General features: G+C 53.3%; 1 protein-coding gene and 1 long non-coding RNA gene across 4 annotated transcripts in view; one reads left to right on the top strand and one right to left on the bottom strand.

Annotated features, from left to right (window-relative positions):
- The window catches only part of CPNE5 (copine 5), a 103,498-nt gene that overhangs the window by 72,478 nt on the left and 9,860 nt on the right, over nt 1-21,160 (top strand). For all 3 annotated transcript variants that reach the window (XM_043449824.1, XM_043449822.1, XM_043449823.1), the window contains 4 exons: nt 6,825-6,866; nt 9,592-9,667; nt 14,635-14,688; nt 18,656-18,717. In XM_043449824.1, the coding sequence (XP_043305759.1) occupies nt 6,825-6,866; nt 9,592-9,667; nt 14,635-14,688; nt 18,656-18,717 (234 nt within the window). The remainder of the gene's footprint in view (nt 1-6,824; nt 6,867-9,591; nt 9,668-14,634; nt 14,689-18,655; nt 18,718-21,160) is intronic.
- Nucleotides 652-14,732, bottom strand: LOC122429496. Its single transcript, XR_006266048.1, has 3 exons — nt 14,595-14,732; nt 13,679-14,009; nt 652-858 (listed from the first exon to the last, which is right to left on the bottom strand). It is a non-coding gene; the product is annotated as an uncharacterized LOC122429496 (long non-coding RNA).

Raw genomic sequence — 21,160 nt, 5'->3', positions numbered from 1 at the left:
GGGCCTTGTGCCGGAAAGCAAGGCCCCTTTCCACGCCTTCCAGGCCACCCCTTCCAGCCTCACGGGACACATCAGCTTTAATCCAGGAGCCCTGTCTTCTAAGCCAGTCAGATACTGGGCACCTTCTTGGGTGCCATGGATACCCTGAGCTATCAGATCCAAGCCTCCTTCTGAGGTTGCTCCCAGGCCAGGGTGGGAGACAGACAGGTCATAATCATAGCAGCAAAGGCTCCTATAACACTTTCGAGGTAATTGATATATGTGAACTAATTTAATCCTCCCAACAGTTAGTAACCTCTTCTGAAAAAGGTACAAATACCACCCACATCTCACTGGTAAGGAGACTGAGGCCCAGCGAGGTTAAGTAACTCACCCAGGGTCTTACTGCCAGTCAGTGGTCTTACTGCCAGTTAGGGGTCATACCAGGAGCTGGACCCCAGCAGGCTGACTCTAGAATCTGTGTCCTTTTTTTTTTTTCTCTTTTTACTGATTTTATTTTATTTTTTTAAATTATAGAACTTTTATTTTACTTTTTCCACTTCTGCCAAAGGACTTTTTTTTTCCCATTTATTTTTATTAGTTGGAGGCTAATTACTTTACAATATTGTAGTGGTTTTTGCCATACATTGGCATGAATCAGCCACTGATTTACATGTGTTCCCCATCCTGAACCCCCCTCTCACCTCCCTCCCCAAGAATCTGTGTTCTTAAACTCCAGCGCTCTGCTGACAAATGGTCAAGACATGGGCGAGTGTGGTGGGATTGGAGAACAGCTCTCGGAGAGATTTGCCTGCAGGCTGAGGCAGTTCTGCTTTGAGTCTGGAGGTCGAAGGAAGACTCCAAAGGCCTGACATCTACCTGGATGTGGGAGTGAAAGAGACAAAGAGGTTATCAGGGTTTGGAGCTTGGAGGATGAGGGATGGTACCACTGATGGAAATGGGAAGTGTGACAGGGAGCCAGGGTATGTGGCTGTGGGACAGGGACAGTGGGGTTCTACTCAGGGCAGAGGAGAACAGGATCTGGGGGTCCCCAGGAAGGGGCTGGTAGAGGTGCCCAAGGCCCCAGGGGAAAGGCACAGGTCAGGAACAGGAGAAAGAAGAGGGGATGTCAGAGAGAAAAGAGGGGTCCAGAGGCGGGCAGTCATAGCCACGGGAGAGATGAGAAGAGGGTTCAAACAGAAGTATCATCTGCTCTTGTAAAAAAGAGGGTCTGGGGTGAGAACAAGGGATGTGCTGAGAAAGGGTAGTTTTCTTGGGATGATGGGGGTGGAAGCCAGTTAATCTTTTTAAGATTTACTGAGTCTTTAGGACACGGGCCAAATTGTGTCCTAATTGGTTGAAATACAGTATCTTATTTTATGAGTTTAAATTTCACAATAACCGTAGAAGGTGGTACTACTGAGGTGCCCATTTCACAGATGGGGTAATGGAGGACCACAGATTCTGTAACTTTCCTGGGCAAGGAGAAGGTCGTTTCTCTTCTCCAGAAGTCACCTCTGGTCTGACCCTGTGATTTGGGGTTCCCCTAGTTTGGGGTCCCTCCAACTTTAATGTATTTCCAGTCCACATAAGGCCAAACCCAAGCAACCCAGCTGAGCAGAACTGGAGTCTGAGGAAATAGCATCCAGATCAGAACGAATCTAGCCCCCCAGTAGGGGGATGAAGGCTCTTTTCCTGCCTTCTGCAGTCCCCCTGCTCTGTCCTTGAATATTCCGTGACTTGAGGATTTGTCTCTGCGCGACCAAATTCCTCTAGGTTGGGCTGCTCTCACTCACACCCTCATGGTGAATGAGTAGCTTTTAAAAGAGTGATCAGGGTGCTGGGTTTTCACCTGGAGAGAGGAGAGGATTCCCAGGAGCCAGAGAAACTCTGGCCCCCTGGACTGAACGAGTTGAGCCCCACTGCACACCTGGGAGGGGCCGGGCGCAGTACGACGGCCTCAGTTAGGAGTGTCTGATCCCAGCTCACACGGGTGCCCCCTGCACCCAGACAGAGGAGGCAGAGTGGTTGCCCACTGCCCCCGCTCTCACGTCTCCCTGCCTGCCTGGGCCCGAGAGGCTCGATGCTTCTCTTCCTCTCCAGAGCACCTCAGAGTAATGGACTGGCTCAGTTAGTTTAGGGTGAACCCCGCAGGGCCTGTCTGCCCTGGGAACTTGTAAGCGTCAGGGAAGTGTACCTTCTCCTGCCTGGGAGAGGCAGAGGTTCTTTAGGGGCAGATCCACAGCTCGGCTCGGAGGAGGCTACAGACAGAGGTGCTTGGTGTGCTGGGAGGGAAGCCGGGCGTCTCTGCCAGTGTCCCCCATCCTTGCAGGCCTGCTGAGGCTCGCACACACCGCGCTCTGTCATCCCTGCCCCACACATGCAGAGACCCATGGGACACCAGCTCCCAGCCCCGAGGCCTGGTGTCACTACTGACCAGCTCTGGGGAAAGCCACTCCCTTTGGAATTTTTTAAAAAACATTTATTTATCTGGGTGCACTGGTTTTAGTTGTGGCTTACAGGATCTTCGATCTTCATTGCAGCAGGCTGGATCTTTCGTTGCAGCCTGTGGGATCTAGTTCCTTGACCAGGGATTGAACCCAGGCCCTCTGCATTTGAGCACAGTCTTAGCCACTGAACCACCAGGGAAGTCTCTCCCTTTGGGATTTTGTGGAAGGAGGGTCTTGTTACTCTTGCCTACTTCACGAAGTTTTAGGACATCTTAGTCAGTCAACAGGTATTTAATAAGATGTGTATTACCTAACCGGAGAAGGCAATGGCACCCCACTCCAGTACTTTTGCCTGGAAAATCCCATGGACGGAGGAGCCTGGTGGGCTGCAGTCCGTGGGGTTGCTAAGAGTCGGACATGACTGAGCGGCTTCACCTTCACTTTTCACTTGCATGCACTGGAGAAGGAAATGGCAACCCACTCCAGTGTTCTTGCCTGGAGAATCCCAGGGACGGGGCAGCCTGGTGGGCTGCCATCTATGGGTCGCACAGAGTCGGACACGACTGAAGTGACTTAGCAGCAGCAGCAGCAGCATATTACCTAACGGGCGTTCCTGGTGGCTCAGCAGTAAAGAATGCACGTACAGTTTGGGAGCTGCAGGAGACATGGGTTCGATCCTTGGGTCAGGAAGATCCCCTGGAGGAGGGTATAGCATCCCACTCCAGTATTCCTGCCTGGAAAATCCCATGGACAGAAGAAACTGGCGAGCTACAGACCGCAGGGTAGCAAAGAGTCGGACACGACTGAAGCGACTTCACACATATGCACGCATATTACCTAATAGATACCAGGCACTGTTCTGGAGGCCGAAGATACAGCAGTGTACAAAAGGAACAAAAACCCATGGCCTTGTGGAGCTGACATTTATATGCTGAATGAGGATTGTTTGGGAGACGGGAGTTTAGAAAAAAGGCTTGAACGTTTTAGATGGAACAAACATGTGTCCAGTGCCAACTGTGTGAACAATGTGGTTGCCTTCTGATGGCAATCGTAAAGTGGGTGTGATTATCCCATTTCACAGAGGAGGAGTCTCCAGGGCTTCCCCAGTGGCTCAGCAGTAAAGAACCTGCCTGCGACACAGGAGATGCAGGAGACACGGGTTCGATCCCTGATTCGGGAAGATCCCCTGGAGGAGGGCATGGCAAACCATTCCAGTATTCTTGCCTGGAGAATCCCAGGGACAGAGGAGCCTGGCAGGCTAGTCTAGTGGGTCACACAGAGTCGGACACGACTACAGCAACTGAGCAAGTGTGCAAAACAGTCTCTGAGGGTGAAGCCAGTTGCCCAGGGCCACACAGCTAAGCGCCTGGAAAAGCTGGGATTGCCACCCAGGGCTGCCTGCTCCGGAGACCACTGTCTCCCCTTTCTGCCTCACTGCCTCCCAGGTGAGGTGCTCTGTGTTCTGAGCCTTTTTATGCCAAACAGATGTTCATTGTTTGAGGTCATTTCATTGTCCCACACCCTGGAGCCCCTTCTCCTGGGTGATGACCCCAGAAGTCACAACCTGACATGAGCCCTGGCTGGGCCAGTGCTCAGGGATTGGGAGCCAAGACGTGCAACCTAGGAGTGGCACACGGGGTGACCTGGGGCTGCCCAGCCAGGGCTGGACGGTGACAGAGCTGTTAGTAAGTAGTCAAAGCTGTGTCTGGCTTCTGCCACTGCCTCCCCCATCTCTGGGCACCTCCTTCTTCCCCGGTTCTGGAAGTTGCAGCATCCAGGCTCCTGTGACATCACCCCCACCATCACCCCTCGCAGCCATCCCTGGATCCTTGATTGCTCAGGAATCTCACCCTCAGTGGTCTCAACCTCAGCTGCAACTTCCCATTCCCTGAGGAGCTTTTAACAATTCCCTGCACAGGCTGCACCCCCGGGCCAATTGATTCTGAATCTCTGGGGTGAGGCCTCACCATCAGGATTGCTAAAGCTCCCCCATGGGATCCGATGTGTAACCAAGTTTGAAAAACAGTCATTTCATCTAGAGAGGTTAGAGGCTCTGGCAGCACATTAGAATCAGCCAAGGGACTTATAAAAACTACCCGTGCCGGAGTCCTTTCCGTACCAATTGAACATGCCTTCTGGCGATGGGATTTTTAAAAAACCTCCCCGGTGATTTTTTTGGATCTCTAAGGCTGTGGCTATGGGTAGGGTCCTTCCACAGCCTCTGAGCATGGGGCTGTCCCTGATCTGGTCACCTGAGGGATTAGTGTTGGTGATCCAAGGGGAGGGACTCCTTGCTGAGGTCCCTGCAGAGCTGGAGGGGGAGGCTCTGGGGAAGGACTGGAAGACATTGGGGAGCAGAGTCCTGGCTCAGACCCTCACCAGCTGTGTGACCCTGGACAAGTCACTGGGTGTCCTTAGGGCTCAGTTTCCCCAACTGAAAACCAGTGGCTGGAGGTCATGTCTCCAGAAAATGCATTGCAGTAGCACTTGTGGAGACTTTCAACCTAGATTCCTGGGCCCTGCCCAGAACTGCCAAGAATTGGACCTGGGGGTGGGGGGTGGTCTGTGTGTCTGAAAAGCTCCCTGGTGATCTGCCAGGTAGCCAGACTAGGATGCTGCCAAGGTCACTTTCAGCCTCGTCATTCTAGGAATCAGAAGTTGCAGAGCCCAGGTACCCAGGCTCAGGTGCCCCTCATTTAAGTAAACTCCATGTGAAAAACTATCCCAAGTGTGGCCTGAATGCTAAAGTGGAGAGAAGGAGGCATTTTTAGAGACCCAATGCACGTCAGGCGCCTTTACCAACCTGTCCCCACAGCTGTGCTGTGTGGCCCTTAGTTGTTGCTTAGTTGCTAAGTCCTGCCTGACTCTTGCTTGACTGTGGCCCGCCAGGCTCCTCCATCCATGGGATTTCCCAGGCAAGAATACTGGAGTGTGTTGCCATTTCCTTCTCCAGGGGATCTTCCTCACCCAGGACTCAAACATGCATCTCCTGCTTGGCAGGCGGATTCTTTACCGCTGAGCCACTGGAGAAGCCCCAGGGCCCCTTACTGTTCCTCCTTCAAAATGATTTCGTGGCTCGGTGAGGTTAAGTGACATCTCCAGGTCCCACTGCTCAGGGCCCAGCATCCCAGTCCACACCCCAGCCACTTTCCACTCCTTCCAGACCACCAGCCCATCTTCAGAGGACTAGAGGTTCTTTTTTCTTCCCATAATAATTCACCTCAGATGTAGTGTTTTGTTTTTCACAGGAATTCAAAGGATTTCTCTAATTGGTGGGCTTCTGTGCCCGCGCCATTTCACATTTTGGTAACAAAAAATCCAGTTGCTGCCCAACCTCTGGGGCACCCCTCCATTTCCAGAACTGTTTCTATGCCAATGCGGGAGAATCCACACCCACCCCCAGGCCCCAAGGAGGCTCATCTGAAGGCAGACAGCGCCTCCTTCTGGGAGCTCCGGAACCCCAAGGCCAACTCCCTGCAGCCCTGAGGAGCTGGGCTGTGGCCACGGGCGGAATGATGAGATATTCATAGAACACCAGCCCAGGCAGCTGCCTCTGCCTGCCCTATTTAGAACTGAAGGCTGGAGACCCCGGTGCCCCCCATACCTCTCCCACCTCCCCAGACCCTGACCCCGCAGAGGGACCCAGTGTCTGCCCCGTCCCTGGGCATTCCTGGAGGACGGCTGGCACCAAGGGTTAACCTGCAACCCTCCACCACCCTCCTCCGCCTCTGGTCTGCTAGCCTGCTGCCATGGAAACGGGCTAAAAATAAAATGGGCTCCCAAAGCCCAGCATGGAGCTCAGGAGTCAAAACAAACTAATTAAAGCAGCCAGGCTAAAATGTGAAGATAATTACGCCCTCACTCGGGAGCCAGTCTGGCATGGAAAAGCTTGGAGGGCCATCCCCAAGTCAGGGCCCCTGAGCCCACCCATGATGGGCTGCGGGGGTCGGGGGGTTCCCCACCACTCAGACTCCTCGGACCCCAGCATCCCACCACACAGTCTTGTGACTCCGCCCCAGGAGAGCCCACCCTGCTTAGGTCTTGGGTCTAGGGAACACCACACTCCCGCTACGACAGTCCCACCCCAATAGACTCAGAGTAGGGCTTCATGCTGGGACCTGTGCCTCCTTTGGGGTGGCAAGGGGAAGGTGGAGTCTGAGAACTAGAGTCTGAGATGGCTTCTCTCCATCTGGCCTGAAATTCAGGGAAGTCTCTATGCAGTTTTGGGGCTGCAGAATTGCTCCTTTGTCTCCTGGGTCTCTCCACCACGGGCCCTGGGAGCCTGCTGGGTGTTCCTATATCCTCTTTTGGCCTAAGAGCAGGAGAAGGGCCCCATCCTCAGGCCACACAGGTGCTGGGTGAAGTCCATTCCACCACGGGCTCTTTGCCTTACAGGACCATCAAGGTGGAGGTGTACGACTGGGATCGAGACGGCAGGTAAGCTGCAGAAGGACAGCAGGTGAGCTGGGAGGGGGCCGCCCCTGGGAGGAGGGCGGGTCTTGCTCTCGAGGAGAGAGCTCTGCCCAGGCCCCCCACACATGGCAGCTCTGGGGTGAGGGGCCTGGGTTTTCCTCATCCCTGCCCAGCTCCGCTGAGGCACCAGAAGGCCAGTGTCCTATAGGACGTGGCGCAAGGGGAGTAAGAGGCCTCTTTTCCTCAAATAGTTGTCTAGTGGCCAGCCCAGTGTCTAAAGTCTCCCCCACACTTGGGAGAATTTAGGATTTTCTGAAATGTGCATGTTCTAAGGTACAGACAGATGTTAGTGACCTCCTGAGCGTTGGTGATCATGTGCTCTGTGTGAGGCTAAGCATTGTGGGGTGATCTAAGTGCAGAAGACAAGCTGGCCCTCAGAGACTTCCTGAAATCCAGCAGGGAGGCCCTTGACTCCTCAGAAGAGCTGTTTGCAGGGAGCAGGGCCTGAGGGAGCAGGATTTGGGGGAGGTAAGCTTTGACGCAGACGAATGGGCCCAGGAGCCAGAAGGCAGAGTCCGAGGAGAACTGAGTCCAGCACTGGGAAGGGCCAGGGTCTTCCTCTTCTGTGCATCTAAGTGCCCCCAAGGAGCCGGTATTCCTGGGAATCCATAGACAGGACCAGAATAGGCCTCTCACAACTTTAGTAGAACCCTTACCCACTCTTGCCAGTTGAACCAGATCCAAGCATGCCATCCCTCCTGACTTTTGTGAGCCCTGCCTCCTGTGGTGCTACAGGGGCTGAGCAGAGGGGCTTTAAGCCCTGCAGTCTCCACTGGTGCCTCTAAGTCTGAGACGTGGACAGGGAATGCCGTGGAGAGAGGTGCACACGCAGCTCTAAATCAGGCCCCAGCTTCTTCCAAGGAGCTCACCTTTCCAACATCTTCTGATAGAGAAGCTCCAGCACCAACACTACCTCTGCCAACTCACCCTGGCCCCTCCTCTCTCCACTTTAACCACATCACAGGCAAGTGGGCCTCATCAGGCTTCCACCCAGCACTCACCTCATCATCTTACCCTGGGGTTCCCCATGCTTCACCTTTGCCAGGGAAGCTGGAAGTGGCTTGAAAAAGCTGGCTTAAAATGCAAGACTCAAAAAACTAAGATCATGGCATCCAGTCCCATCACTTCATGGCAAACAGATGGGGAAAAGTGGAAACAGTGACAGATTTCATTTTTCTTGGGCTCCAAAATCACTGCAGATGGTGACTGCAGCCATGAAATTAAAAGACACTTGCTCCTTGGAAGAAAAGCTATGACAAACCTAGACAGTGTACTCAAGAGCAGAGACATCACTTTGCCGACAAAGGTCCATATAGTCAAAGCAATGGTTTTTCCAGTAGTCATGTGCAGATGTGAGAATTGGACCATAAAGAAGGCTGAGTGCCGAGAAATTAATGCTTGCAAACTGTGGTGCTGAAGAAGACTCCTGAGAGTCCCTTGGACTGCAAGGAGATCAAACCAGTCCATCCTAAAGGAAGTCAACCCTGAATATTCATTGGAAGGACTGATGCTGAAGCTGAAGCTCCAATACTTTGACCACCTGATGTGAAGAGCCAAGTCATTGAAAAGACCCTGATTCTGGGACGGATTGAGGGCAGGAGGAGAAGGGGGTGGCAGGGGATGAGATGGTTGGATGGCATCACCGACTCAATGGACATGAGTTTGAGGAAATTCCGGGAGATAGTGAAGCCCAGGGAGACCTGGCTTGCTGCGGTCCACGGGGTCGCAAAGAGTCAGAGATGATGGAGAGGCTGAACAACAGTTGGAGGTGGCCACCAGATGCCATTGGGTCCCACCATTGAGGAGCTCAAAATCTGAAGGCTGAAAGCTGTAAATATGTAGAAAAAACACAGTGTGGACTCAAGGTATCACACTCCAGCAGGTGCTTCCACCCAGCATGTTCACCACTGCCCGGCTATGGGACAGTGATGGTGAAAGGCAGCCACCCACAGGAGGGAGGGGAGTTCCGCTTTGTACAAGGTTCTGCTGCACTTCACATCAACACACACTTGTGGGGCAGAGATGCAGAAGATGTAAACACTGCAGAAAACACTTCAAGCTGCCTGGACTGACCTAGCGCTAAATGTCTTTTCAAAACATGTTATTGGAAAAATGTCAAGTGCACAGAAAAGTCAAGAGAAGAGTTTAATGAACACTTTAAGCCTATCATCTGACTCTGACAAGTGTTCCACGTGGCTTTATCTGTGTTTTGCTGATGTAGTTTAAGTTATAGACATCATGGCACTTTTACCTCTAGATATCTCATTGGGAATGTCTGAAAAATAAGGGCATTTTTCTACCTAACTACACATGTCATTATACCACCAGACACATTGAACAATAATTCTTGAATATGATCTAATATTCATTTCATATTCAAATGTCCCCAGTTGTCTCCAGAATACCTTCTATTGCTCGTTTGTTCAAGTAGGAATTCAAGTATGAGAAGTAGGTCCCATTCTCTAGGACCCAGCTATTTGCTGGGTTACAACTGAGTTTTGGGCCCCATGGGTGACACCCGGCTCTTCCCAGGGCCCCACCGTCCCTGCTGGCGTGGAGCCCTGGAGCAGAGGCATGGGGCAGAGCTGGAGCCCGGGGTAGGGACGTGAGGGGTGGCGGGATGGGTGTGAGCAGCCGTGCACATCCTGGGCCTCGTGTCTGCATTCTCAGCAGCACCCTTCCCTTGCAGCCATGACTTCATTGGGGAGTTCACCACCAGCTACCGGGAGCTGGCCCGCGGGCAGAGCCAGTTCAACATCTATGAGGTGAGGTGGGCTTTGCTCTGACGATACGTAGCTCCCACAGTCTCTGAGGCCCACAGGGAGCCCTGGCTGGGGTCTTTGCCTCTTCTCCTGTGAGGTGGGTGTTATTGTCCTATTTCATAGTTCAAGAGACTGAATCTCCGAGAAGTGAGGGGACTTGACCCAAGTCCAGAAAGTGGCAGAAGAGGCCAACGATCTAAGTTTATCTGACTCCAGATCATTGAGTTATATTCCACACCCTCAGCCCCAAAGTGGAGAAGGCAATGGCTCCCCACTCCAGTACTCTTGCCTGGAAAATCCCATGGACAGAGGAGCCTGGTAGGCTGCAGTCCATGGGGTCGCTAAGAGTACTGAGCGACTTCGCTTTCACTTTTCCCTTTCATGTGCTGGAGAAGGAAATGGCAACCCACTCCAGTGTTCTTGCCTGGAGAATCCCAGGGACGGGGGAGCCTGGTGGGCTGCCGTCTGTGGGGTTGCACAGAGTCGGACACGACTGAAGTGACTTAGCAGCGGCAGCAGCAGCCCGGAAGAGAGCTCTTCCAACCAGGCAAGGGGATAGAAGTGCAGGTGGGGCAGGAGGTAGGGCACGGTATCAGCAGGTTCCTGGCTCCAGACCCGAGGTCCTGAGTCCTCCCTTTCATCAGAGCAGTTGCAGGGCCTGCAGAGTGTCTTCCCTGTCCTAGAAGGAAAGAGAGGGACAGGAGCCAGGGCGCCTCCGTCTAGACTAGGGAACCTCAGACAAGACGCCCAGTCTCTTGGCAGATAAGAGCGTCTGCCCTCAGGACAGTCTCTACACTGAGCCTCTGCCTGTGTGTGCTCTTCTGTTGGGATATGCTCCCAACCTCACAGATCCAGTTCAGGCCCTGCTCCTCTGGTGACCTGTTTGCTGGCACAGAAGTGAGGCGACTCCATGGACGGCATAGTTCTTGCCAGACCCACTGAACTGCAGATGCTTGTAACCCTAGTTTACGGCCCAGGGTTCCTATCCCGGCTCTACCACGTATAAGCTGGGTGACCCTGGTTGAGTTCCTGCCCCCCTCTGCCATGCACACTGAGAATTAAATTACTAGAACCACGCCTGGCCCCTGGTGCGCATTACGTCAGTGCTATCTCCTAGTATCATCTGTTGAGCGCCTGGGTGCCAGGAGATTTACATTTCACAACCGTCCTACGAGCTGGCCCTGTCCTCACATCACTCAGCGAGTGAAGTCGCAGAGCTGGCTTTGACTCCCATCCCCGACTCTGAGTCCCTCCTTGCGTTACTCCCTCAACCTGTATCTCTGTCCCGAGTGGACAGGTCTTGTGTTCCAGCTGGACCGAAGCGCCCCAAGGGCAGACTCAGTGATAGCCCTTTCTGTTGCCCTATTCACGTTGGCCTGGGTCTTCCTAGGCACACAGTAGGTGCTTATTATACACCCACACTGAATTCAACAAGGCTATTTGTGAGAATGGAACGTGGATGAATTGCTTTGTGAGAGCTCTGACACTCGCAGTTAATTGCTTTGTTTTCTGCAAGGACAAAGGATGGAGCTGTCTCTCTTCTCTCGCCCACACAGTGGGCTCTGTCTTTCTCTGGACTCTCTCTTTTTTTAATTTATTTATTTTTGGCCCTGCTGGGTCTTTGTTGCTGTGTGGGCTTTTATCTAGTTGTGGCGAGCGGGGGCTCCTCTCTAGTTGTGGCGCACTGGCTTCTCAGCACGTGGGCTCTAGAGCGCAGTTGTGACGCAGGAGTTTAATTGCTCTGCAGCATGTGGGGTCTTCCTGGATCAGGGATCGAACCCGTGTCTCCTGCACTGGCAGCCAGATTCTTTACCCCTGAGCCACCAGGGAAGCCCTCCTCCAAACTCTTATTTAGTCATTTTTTTGGCCATACCACATGGCACGTGGGATCTCAGTTTCCCAACCAGGGATTAAACCCCACCCCCTGCATTGGAAGTACAGAATCAACCACTGGACCACCAGGGAAGTCCCTAGAGTCTTCTAAGAAAATTTTTAGGGAAGGGTAGGGGAGGGGTCAGATCTCTTGGAGTCTGACCTTCTAAGGGTGCTTGACAGGCCCAGATGAGGCCATGATCTCTCAGGCTTAAAGCAGGAAAGGTTAGATCGACTTGTTTTCTCTGTCGTTGAGCCCTGCTCCCTTGCGAACAATGAGAGAAACTGCAGCACTGGCAAACCAAAGTGCTGTCTGCACATGTTGGAAGCGCCGTCAGGTAGAAAAGGAATTAGATTCTGGCTGCTGAGGGGCAGGCCTGGCACTGTGGAGGGTATCTGTGGGAGGCTGGTTTGGGCTCAGGAAGGCCTTTCTAGTGTCTGAAGTGCCTGAAGAGAGGATAGGCTTCTGCCAGGAAAGACCCTCATCTCAGGCCCTGGTGTCAGCCTGGGTGTCTGCCGCACGTGCCCAGCTGTCTCTGGCTGCTCCTCAGACTCAGCCTCCTAAACTGAATACGCTGGCCAGAGTCCCTGCTGTTATGCCCGATGTCCGAATCCCCGAGCGGGGAGAGAGAGAAGGCTTCCAAGACAATGCAACTCGCAAAAAGGGAAGTTTATTACTGTCTCGAGCCAGGGCCTTCTGACACAAACATCACAGTGGTGCAGGGTCAGAAAAGCGCCGAGCTCAAGCTTGGTACACAAATTTATAAGATATGCAAAAGCGGTTAGTAGCTGGCTTAAGCGGATTGGTTACATGTTTGCAAAGTAATTCTATCGGTACAGACTTTCGCGGGCTTTTCAGCTCTCCCTTTGTTCTTACTGGGCGCATATTGATTGGCTGGCTCCAGGTTACCTGATGGGGGTAGGGAATCTTACCATTTCGGGGGAAGCTAAAACTTAGGTCCAGGCCGCCCGTCATGGTATTAACCCTGGCAGCCTCACACCTGCCACCCTCCTCTCCTCAGGCCAGCCGGTTCCCCCACCTGTGCCATCATCACAGGGACCACGGCCCTTGGGGAGGCATCCCTGATGCCTCCCGCCCCGCATCCCACACCCAGTCCACGATTGAATCCTGCTTCTCCTGCCACCTGAATATTCTGAGGTTTGTCCCCTTCCTTCCCGTCCACCCCCACCGTCACCATCTCCCCTGTGGGGGGTGGGGGGCTTTGCGCCAGCCCCCTCTTGGCCTTTCCGCTTCGACTCAGTAACCCAAAGGTGCCTACAAAATGGTAATTGACCACGTTGCTGCCCTGCTTACTACCTGGCTATTTACTTCACCCGCTATCTCAGCCTGGTTCACCCAGGGGAGCGGGGGAACCCTCCATCCCAACTGATGTCCGACAGGGCCCTTTACCTGCAAGGTAAGGCCGAGCTCCTTCACCCGAGCATCATGCCCCTGTGACTTGCAGACTCTGTGCAGCTGAGCGGGGGGCGTGTATGAGCGGCCATATACATCACGGCTCTAGGAGCCCCCAGGGTCTGGCCTGCTCCCTGTCCCTCTGCCCACCCTCGCTTTCTGCCCCATTATGCCACCCAAGGCTCTCTGCACCTCCATAGTGGCTCAGGCCCTGCGGCTCCATTTGTGCTGGTGCCTCAGCTGGGGCTCCCTTTGATCTTCTTCACCTGGTTGGGTCTTTACCGGGCCTCAGAGACGGCCTGTGATGCTCCTCCCGCAGGAAGGCCCTACCTGCACACCCACCAAGTCTGAAGAGGGTGCTCCTGTTCCCTCCTCCCCCACTGAAAACAGGCCTGTTACCTGTTTATCATACTAAGTGCGTGTGTGTGTGCTAAGCTGCTTCAGTCGTGTCTGACTCTGTGACCCCATGGACGGGTAGCTCACCAGGCTCTTCTGTCCATGGGATTCTCCAGGCAAGAATACTGGAGTAGGCTGCCATTTCCTGCTCCAGGGGAATCTTCCTGACCCAGGGATTGAACCCACATCTCTTAGGTCTTCTGCATTGACAGGCAGGTTCTTTACACTGGCGCCACCTGGGAACACCTTATCATACTTCCTACCTCCCCGCACCCTCCCCGGCCTCCCCAAGACCATGACATCCTCAGGGGTGGGGGCGATGTCTCACTCACCTTTGTATCCAGAGCCTGCATAGCTCCTGGTCCTGGGAGCCACTCAGTGCCCCCTTTGCACAGGAGGGTAGACCCCATACCAGCCCTGGGGACCCTGGAGACGCTGGGGATGTGAGGAGAGGGAGAGGAGAAGGCTTCGAGCTCCAGCCCAGGAGTGGGGAGGTTGCTGGCCCCTAGAGGGTGCTGGTCCCCTTCATGGCGTTTGGGTGCAGCCGCTTAGGGCTGGAGAGGCTGGTACACGGGGAGGCAGGGAGGGGCTGTGCATGCCCAGTGGTGCTGGAAACCCGAGAACAAACAGGATGTTTTCTCAGTGCCCACTTCACAGGAAGATCTGAGAACAAAACAGTGCTTTAATATTAAAACAGTTATAATTAGAGAGTGCAAATGTGGAATACAGGCTAATTTAAAGATAACAGAGATGACTTCAAAGACATGTGCTTGTGGCCAGGTCTTTTGGCAACGCCCAGACCCCCAGGAGTCCATGTTCATTCCCCTCTGGTGGGAGAGCTGCTCTGGAGTAGACATTTGAGATGCAGTAAATTCTAGAAGCACCACAGCCTCATGGGACAGACTGGGAGACCCAGGCATAGTGTAGTCTTGGGGCTGCGACGTGCCCCCGTCTCAGCAGCCTGCCTGGTGACTGTTGTCCTCCGAATACGTCAGGCAGCACCAGATCCTCCGCGTGGCCTCCAGGCCTGGGGCGGTTCTGAGGTTGTTCTGGGTTTCTCCCCAGAGACTTCTCTCCCCGGTTTCCACCTGCTCGGCTGGCCAGACCTCCCACCTGAAGGTCCCACCTGTGCCTAAACTCCAGCTCTTTCTTCCTTCTGTGTCTCCCTAGTCACCCTTGACTTCCTCCTTCTCTTCTGCCCCAGGGCCACACCCAGCCCCCCGACTGCTCAGAAACGCTCCTTCTTACCTGGTAACTGGGTTTGGTTTTGTTTTGTTTTTCTCGGCAGGTGGTAAACCCAAAAAAGAAAATGAAGAAAAAGAAATATGTGAATTCGGGCACAGTGAGTAGCCACCCCCTCTCTGATGCGGATGTAGACTTCCTGAGCCCCGAGCTAGGTCTGGTGGCCAGAGTCACGTGTGTCTGTTTGCTTTACTGCAGGGCGTGGGAACCAGACCTGGGGGCTGGGGGTGGGGAGGGGTGGGGCTGACGGAGCAATGGGGGTTGGGGGGACGGGTGCTGTGATACAGGATGAAAAATCCCAGACAGAAACTCCCGTGGGGGGCTCTTCCTGCAGGAAGGAAAAGGACTTGAACTTATTGGGCTCTTACTCTGGGAAATTCCCTGTTGGGGTGCTTTTCACAGGTTGTTTCCTTAAGAGGCAGGCATTATCATCCCCTCGTCACAAGAGCGGAAACCAAGGCCGCAGGCAGGGAAGTGACTCAGCCAAGGTCACAGAGCTGGAAGGTGGTAGGCATGGCAGTGAGCACAACAATTAAATCTGCAGCCTGCAGCTGCTGTGGACACGGCCCCTCCTTAACCGAGACCACCCTGGGATCACACTGGCCCAGCGGCTTCTGGGGGCTGATCTTCAGAACATTCCTGCATTTCTTCAACAAATATTTACTGTGTGCTCCCACGTGCCAGCCACTGATTGGGGCATGAGGGAATAAGACTGATGCAAACCCCTGCCCCCCTGGTGCTTATTGTCTAGTTGGGGGATGGGGGACAGAAAACAAATGTACCCACAAGTACCTGTGTGTGTCAGGTGGTTGGGAGTGCTGTGGGAAAAAGTATAGTGAAGTGTGGAATCTAGAAAAATGATGTAGATGATCTTATTTGCCAAGCAGAAATAGAGACACAGATGTAGAAAACAAACGGATACCAAGGGGGAAGGGGTGGGTGGGATGAATTGGAAGATTGGGGTTCACATATAAAATACATACACTGTTGACACTATGCATAAAATAGATAACTGATGAGAACCAACTATATAACACAGGTCAGTGTTCGATGGTAACCTAAATGGGAAGGAAGCTGAAAAAGAGGGGATATGTGTAAACATACAGCTGGTTCACTTTGTTCTACAGGAAAAACTAACACAACATTGTAAAACAACCACGCTCCAATAAAAATTAATTTAAAAAGTATAGTGAGATAAATCAATAGAGAATGCAAGGGCCAAAACGTGCTATTTTATATAAAATAGTCAAGGAAAGTTCCTCTGAGAAGATTTAAGCAGAGATTTAAGCAATGTGAAGGAGTTAAGGATATCAAGGAAAAAGAGTTCTAGTTGTAGGGATTAGCATGTGCAAAGGCCCTGAGGTAGAGTCCACCAATGCATTTATAGAGCAAATCAATGTCTTAGCAGTGCAAACATACCCAAGTCTGTACCCTTCATTTGTTCCTCCCGCTCTAGAGGGCCACCGCCTCATCAGCAAATACAGCCAAATACAGCCATTTGAGTCAGACCAACGGCAACTCCAGACCAGATGAGGTCACAGACAGGGGCCCCCAGGATTCCTCCAAGGAACCTTATTTTCTCCATCTGTAAAATGGGTCTAATACATCATCCCTACCTTGTTGAAGGCACAGGGTGGCTGTGGCAGACATGGGAGATGCAGGACTATAAATTGGACTCTGCTGACCACCGCTTCTCTGATTATAACTGCTTCACGTGCAGGCTTGGAGTAATATTTCCTTTGTCCAAAGTTGCAGGGTTTCTCAGTGGGAATGTTGTCAGCATTTGGGGCAGAATAATTCTTTGTCTTACAAGACATCCCTGTATGTGGTGGGATGCTTAGCCTCCCTGGCCTGAGCTCAGAGCTAGCAGTAGAACCCCAGTCATTGTGAGACCCCAGAGCTCTCCCTCATGTTCCCAAATGCCCCTTGAGAGGGCAGCACCTTCCCCAGCTAAGAAATATTAGATGTACAGCTTTAAAAAAAAGATATGAAACCCACTGATCTCATCCAGCTTTCTTGCTTTAGCGACAAAGAAACAGACCCAAAGAGGGGACATGATTTGTCTCAGGTCACAGTGAGTTAGGGGAAGGGCAGGACTAGGCCCAGGTCTCCTGTCTTACCTTTGATCCAGCATTTCCCAATCTTTACCATTAAAAAAAAAAAAAAATCACTCAGGGTTCAGGATCCCTATTAATATACAGATGCCCAGGCCAGTTCCCTAGGGTTCCATTTTAGGAAACCCAGGCTGGGAGCCCAGGAATCTATATTTAGTGCTTCTCATACCTTACTTGCTATGTGCAGGATTTCCTGGGGATCTTGCTGAAATGCCAAGAGTCTGCATTTCTGCCCAGCATCAGTGGGATGCTGATGCTGATGCTGCTGTTCTGAGTACCAAGTCCCTGGGTCAATCCACATGACCTGCCAGGCTCAGCAATTAACTGCTTCATCCCAGGGCCTGAAGTGGAACTCAACCCTGACTGCATGTTAAACTCAAGTGAGGAGCTAAAAATAAACCAGGGCCATATCCCTACTCCAGAAACCCTGATGATATTGGTTTGGGGGTCTTCAGTCCAGCCGCAAGATGTTTTAAAAACTCCCCCTGGAGTCTAATGATCATAGAGGAGAGGCCACTGCCACAGTCCACTCCTAGAGACTGGGGGGGCTTTGTCCATCCACAGCGAATGGGGGTCTCCAAGGCCCCACTCAGTACTCACGGACTCTCTGTTATTTGGGCTAATGGCTCATCCTCTTGGTCAAGGGGAAGCTCTACCTGGCCTCCCCACTGAGCTGATAAAGATGACTGAATCTGTACCAGTAGGGGGTGCTACAAATCCTAGAGTGGAATTCTCTGACACTGGTAAACTGCCCCCCCCCCCCCCCCGCCCCATTCTTGCCTCATTTAATTGACTTTGCCAAGATTGAAGGCAGGAGAAGGGGACGACAGAGGATGAGATGGTTGGATGGCATTACCAACTCGATGGACGTGAGTTTGAGCAAGCTCTGGGAGTTGTTGATGGACAGGGAAGCCTGGTGTGCTGCAGTCCATGGGGTCGCAAAGAATCAGACACAACTGAGCAATTGAACTGAACTGAACTGCCAAGCTTTCATTTGTCTCCACGATCCTAAATCATTATCATAACCCACTGCCAGGTAGTTGCCTGTCTTGGGAAAGCTGATGCCAAAGCTGCCAGGGGCATAGGTCAAGCAGCATCTGCTTAGGCAAGGGGGCCTCAGGTGCTCAGTTACCTCCAGGAAAGGGACAGGCTGCTTAGGAGGGGCTTGGGTCTGAGAGGGTAGAGATCAGGCGATGCGAGAGGGATGAGGTGGGACAAGTAAGGTTTAAAACAAGTGCAAACCAAAGAAGCGTATTTCGAGATTAATGCATGTGTGTGTGTGCTCAGTCCTGTCCAACTCTGCGACCTCATGGACTGTAGCCCACCAGGCTCTTCTGTCCATGGAATTTTCCAAACAAGAACACTGGAGTGGGTTGCCATTGCCTACTCCAGGGGATCTTCCCGACCCAGGGATCAAACCCTGGTCTCCTACATTGGCAGGCGGATTCTTTACCACTGAGCCAACAGGGAAGCCCTTCAGGATGAATAGGTAGTGGATTCATATGGAAGCATGAAGCTTGTCAGCACTGACAGATCTTAGGCCTGTGTCAGGAGGACCCCCCTCTCCCTCCGCACCCGTGTCTACTTACAGAAAACTCAGTTCCTTGGCTTGATCCCCTGTTCTCCAGTGACAGAGACAGGGCCCCTCCAGGATGCAGTTTGGCATCAAGCTCAAGAGCACAGGGTCTGGGGCCAGACAGATCTGAGTTCCCATCTTACTTGGTCACATCCTGGCAGTGTCCTTGGACATACTGCTTCACTTCTTTGAGCCTCAGTTTCCTGGGCTGGAGAATGGAGATAATAGTAGTACTTTGTAGAGTTGTCGTGGGCACTGTTTGCAATGATGTGGGCAAACCTGGCACACGCTGGGGGCTCCATCACCATCAGCAAAGCTCCCCGCACCCCCTCCCCGCTCAGTGCTCCCCGCTGACCAAGCCTCTTTTTGTTTTCAAGGTCACGCTGCTTTCCTTTGCTGTGGAGTCAGAGTGCACGTTTCTCGACTACATCAAAGGAGGGTGAGAAGAGATGCAGTCTGGTTTCTTTGGCCTCGGCGGGAGGGAAGGGGCCCCCACACACAGACCTGAGCCGAGCTGACCCCACCTGGCCTCTCTGAGGCCCTGGCCAGAGCCTGGGATGCTGGGCTCTGAGCAGACCTCCCGTGTCTGGGCGCAGATGACTCCCCCAGAGCCCTGCAGGGCCCTGAAGTGGCTGCAGAGGGTGCTCCTGAGCACGGAGGCCCGCCTGGGTCGTGGGAGGTCTGTGTGCTGAGAGGGGACCTGCAGGGGGTAGGGACTCCGTGAGCCTCCCTGACAAAGAGAACTAAGGGCTTAGGGAGGTGGAAAAGCCCTGATCTAGGCGTCAGGAGGCCCAGGCCCTAGGCCCCTCTTTGCTGTGAACTGGCTGGGTTACTTTGGGCACATCACTTTCACTCCCTGGGCATCCATCTCCCCCGCTAGCACGGAGTGGTTGGAATTAAGTGAATTCTAAGGTTCCTTCCCGCTCTGAGCTTCTGATACCTATGGTCTGTCTGGGAGGCGGTGATTAACCTGCCCACTGTCATTGGGGACCTACCAGGGACAGGAGAAACTGGGACAGAGGCCAGGGGATGGTCCGACACAAGTTTAAGGAACAGAGAGAACCAGAGGGGTTGGCCTCCGGCCAAGGCAAGCAGAGAAACCTGGAGACTCCAGCCAAACAGCTCATGAGGAGGGAGCCTGACGGTGCAGTGAGGTTCTGGCCCAGCATGCTCCCTGCCAGGACAGGTGCCAGGGCAGGGGTGTGGGTAGCCGAGAGCCCACAGGTGCAGGCAGGTGAGTGACTACACCTGTCTGGAAAGAGACAGGCGGGGCCGTTGCCAAAGGTTCATCCCAGCCAAGCAGGCGCTCGGCTGCCTGGTTCTCAGGGCAGAGGGAGGAGTCAGGCCCTGGGAAGCCACACTTACTCTCCCATGACGTGCCTCCCTGATGCCTTGAGCCTGCAGCCCACAGGCTTGCAGCTCTCCTTGTCCCCGCTGAGCACACGCCCTTCCCGCAGCCCCCCAGAGGCCTCCCTGTCCCTCCCCCACGTCAGCTCCAGCCCCTGCCCTTGCTCCTTCCCCCATCCAAACTGCTCTGCACTCTATCCTATTAAAAAACCACCCCCGATATCCCATGGTAATTTTCAAGCAACCCTCATCCTGTTTATCCTTCCCATTTGCATGCATGCACGCTAAGTCACTTCAGTCGTCCCCGACTCTCTGCGACCCTATGGACTGTAGCCCGCCAGGCTCCTCTGTCCGTGGGCATCGTGCCCCCAGTTTGCAGGACACAGGGGGCTAGGGAAGATGATAATCTCCATTTTACACAAGATGTCCGAGGCCACACTGCCTAAGTCAGCGGCAGGGCTCATCCCGTCACCACACACTGCGTTTCTTCCATAGTAATGAATCCGCCGAGCTTCCCCCTTGTAGCTCAGTTGGTAAAGAATCTGCTTGCAATGCAGGAGACCTGGGTTCAATTCTTGGGTTGGGAAGATCCCCTGGAAAAGGAAATGGCAATCCACTCCAGTATCCTTCCCATGGACAATCCCATGGACAGAGGAGCCTGGCAGACTACAGTCCATGGAGTCGCAAAGAGTCAGGCACGACTGAGCGACTAAACCACCACCACCAGTGAATCCGCCTCATAGCTACCAGGTGGGATGTGAGAGAGATGGATGAGTCCAAGGGCTGGGTGCTGTGAGGTCTCGTCGTCTTGCTGAGAGGGCGCTCACGGAGGCAAGCCCTGGCCCTCCTCCTCTCCTCTCTTCACACTCTGGAGAGCCTGGGTGAGGAAGCAGGCTCTAGGGAGCGAGAGGCCGGCGCGCGTGTCCAGGCAGGCAGCTGATGGAGGCATTTGTCCAGGGATTCTCTCCTCCCTCACCCATGTGGACCAGGAGGAAGGCTCTGGGTGCCTTTGTCCCCATGTCGGAGTCAGAGATGGAGCTGGTTGCTAAGCAGCCTGTTCTTGCCCTTAGGCAGGAGAGGCAAGCCTGCAGGGAGTCACTTTTTGACAAAAGTACCTGCTTTTCAGTCCCTTCCTTCCCTGAGCCATTTCAGAACCCAGAGCAGGCAAGACCACTTAATGAGTGAAAAGGCCCACCTCTCCCCTCACCCCCCTCCTTTTTTTTAAATGGGGACCATTTTATAAAGTCTTTATTGAATTTGTTACAACATTCAGTTCAGTTCAGTCGCTCAGTCATGTCTGAGTCTTTGCGACCCCATGGACTGCAGCACGCCAGGCCTCCCTGTCCATCATCAACTCCCGGAGCTTACTCAAACTCATGTCCATCAAGTCAGTGATGCCATCCAACCATCTCGTCCTCGGTCGTCCCCTTCTCCTCCTGCCTTCAGTCTTTCCCAGCATCAGGGTCTTTTCCAATGAGTCAGTACTTCGCATGAGGTGGCCAAAGTTTTGGAGTTTCAGCATCAGCATCAGTCTT

The sequence above is a fragment of the Cervus canadensis genome, chromosome 28 (genome assembly GCF_019320065.1).
Source record: "Cervus canadensis isolate Bull #8, Minnesota chromosome 28, ASM1932006v1, whole genome shotgun sequence".
Lineage (NCBI taxonomy): Eukaryota > Metazoa > Chordata > Mammalia > Artiodactyla > Cervidae > Cervus > Cervus canadensis.
This window is presented reverse-complemented; position numbering and strand designations above follow the sequence as displayed.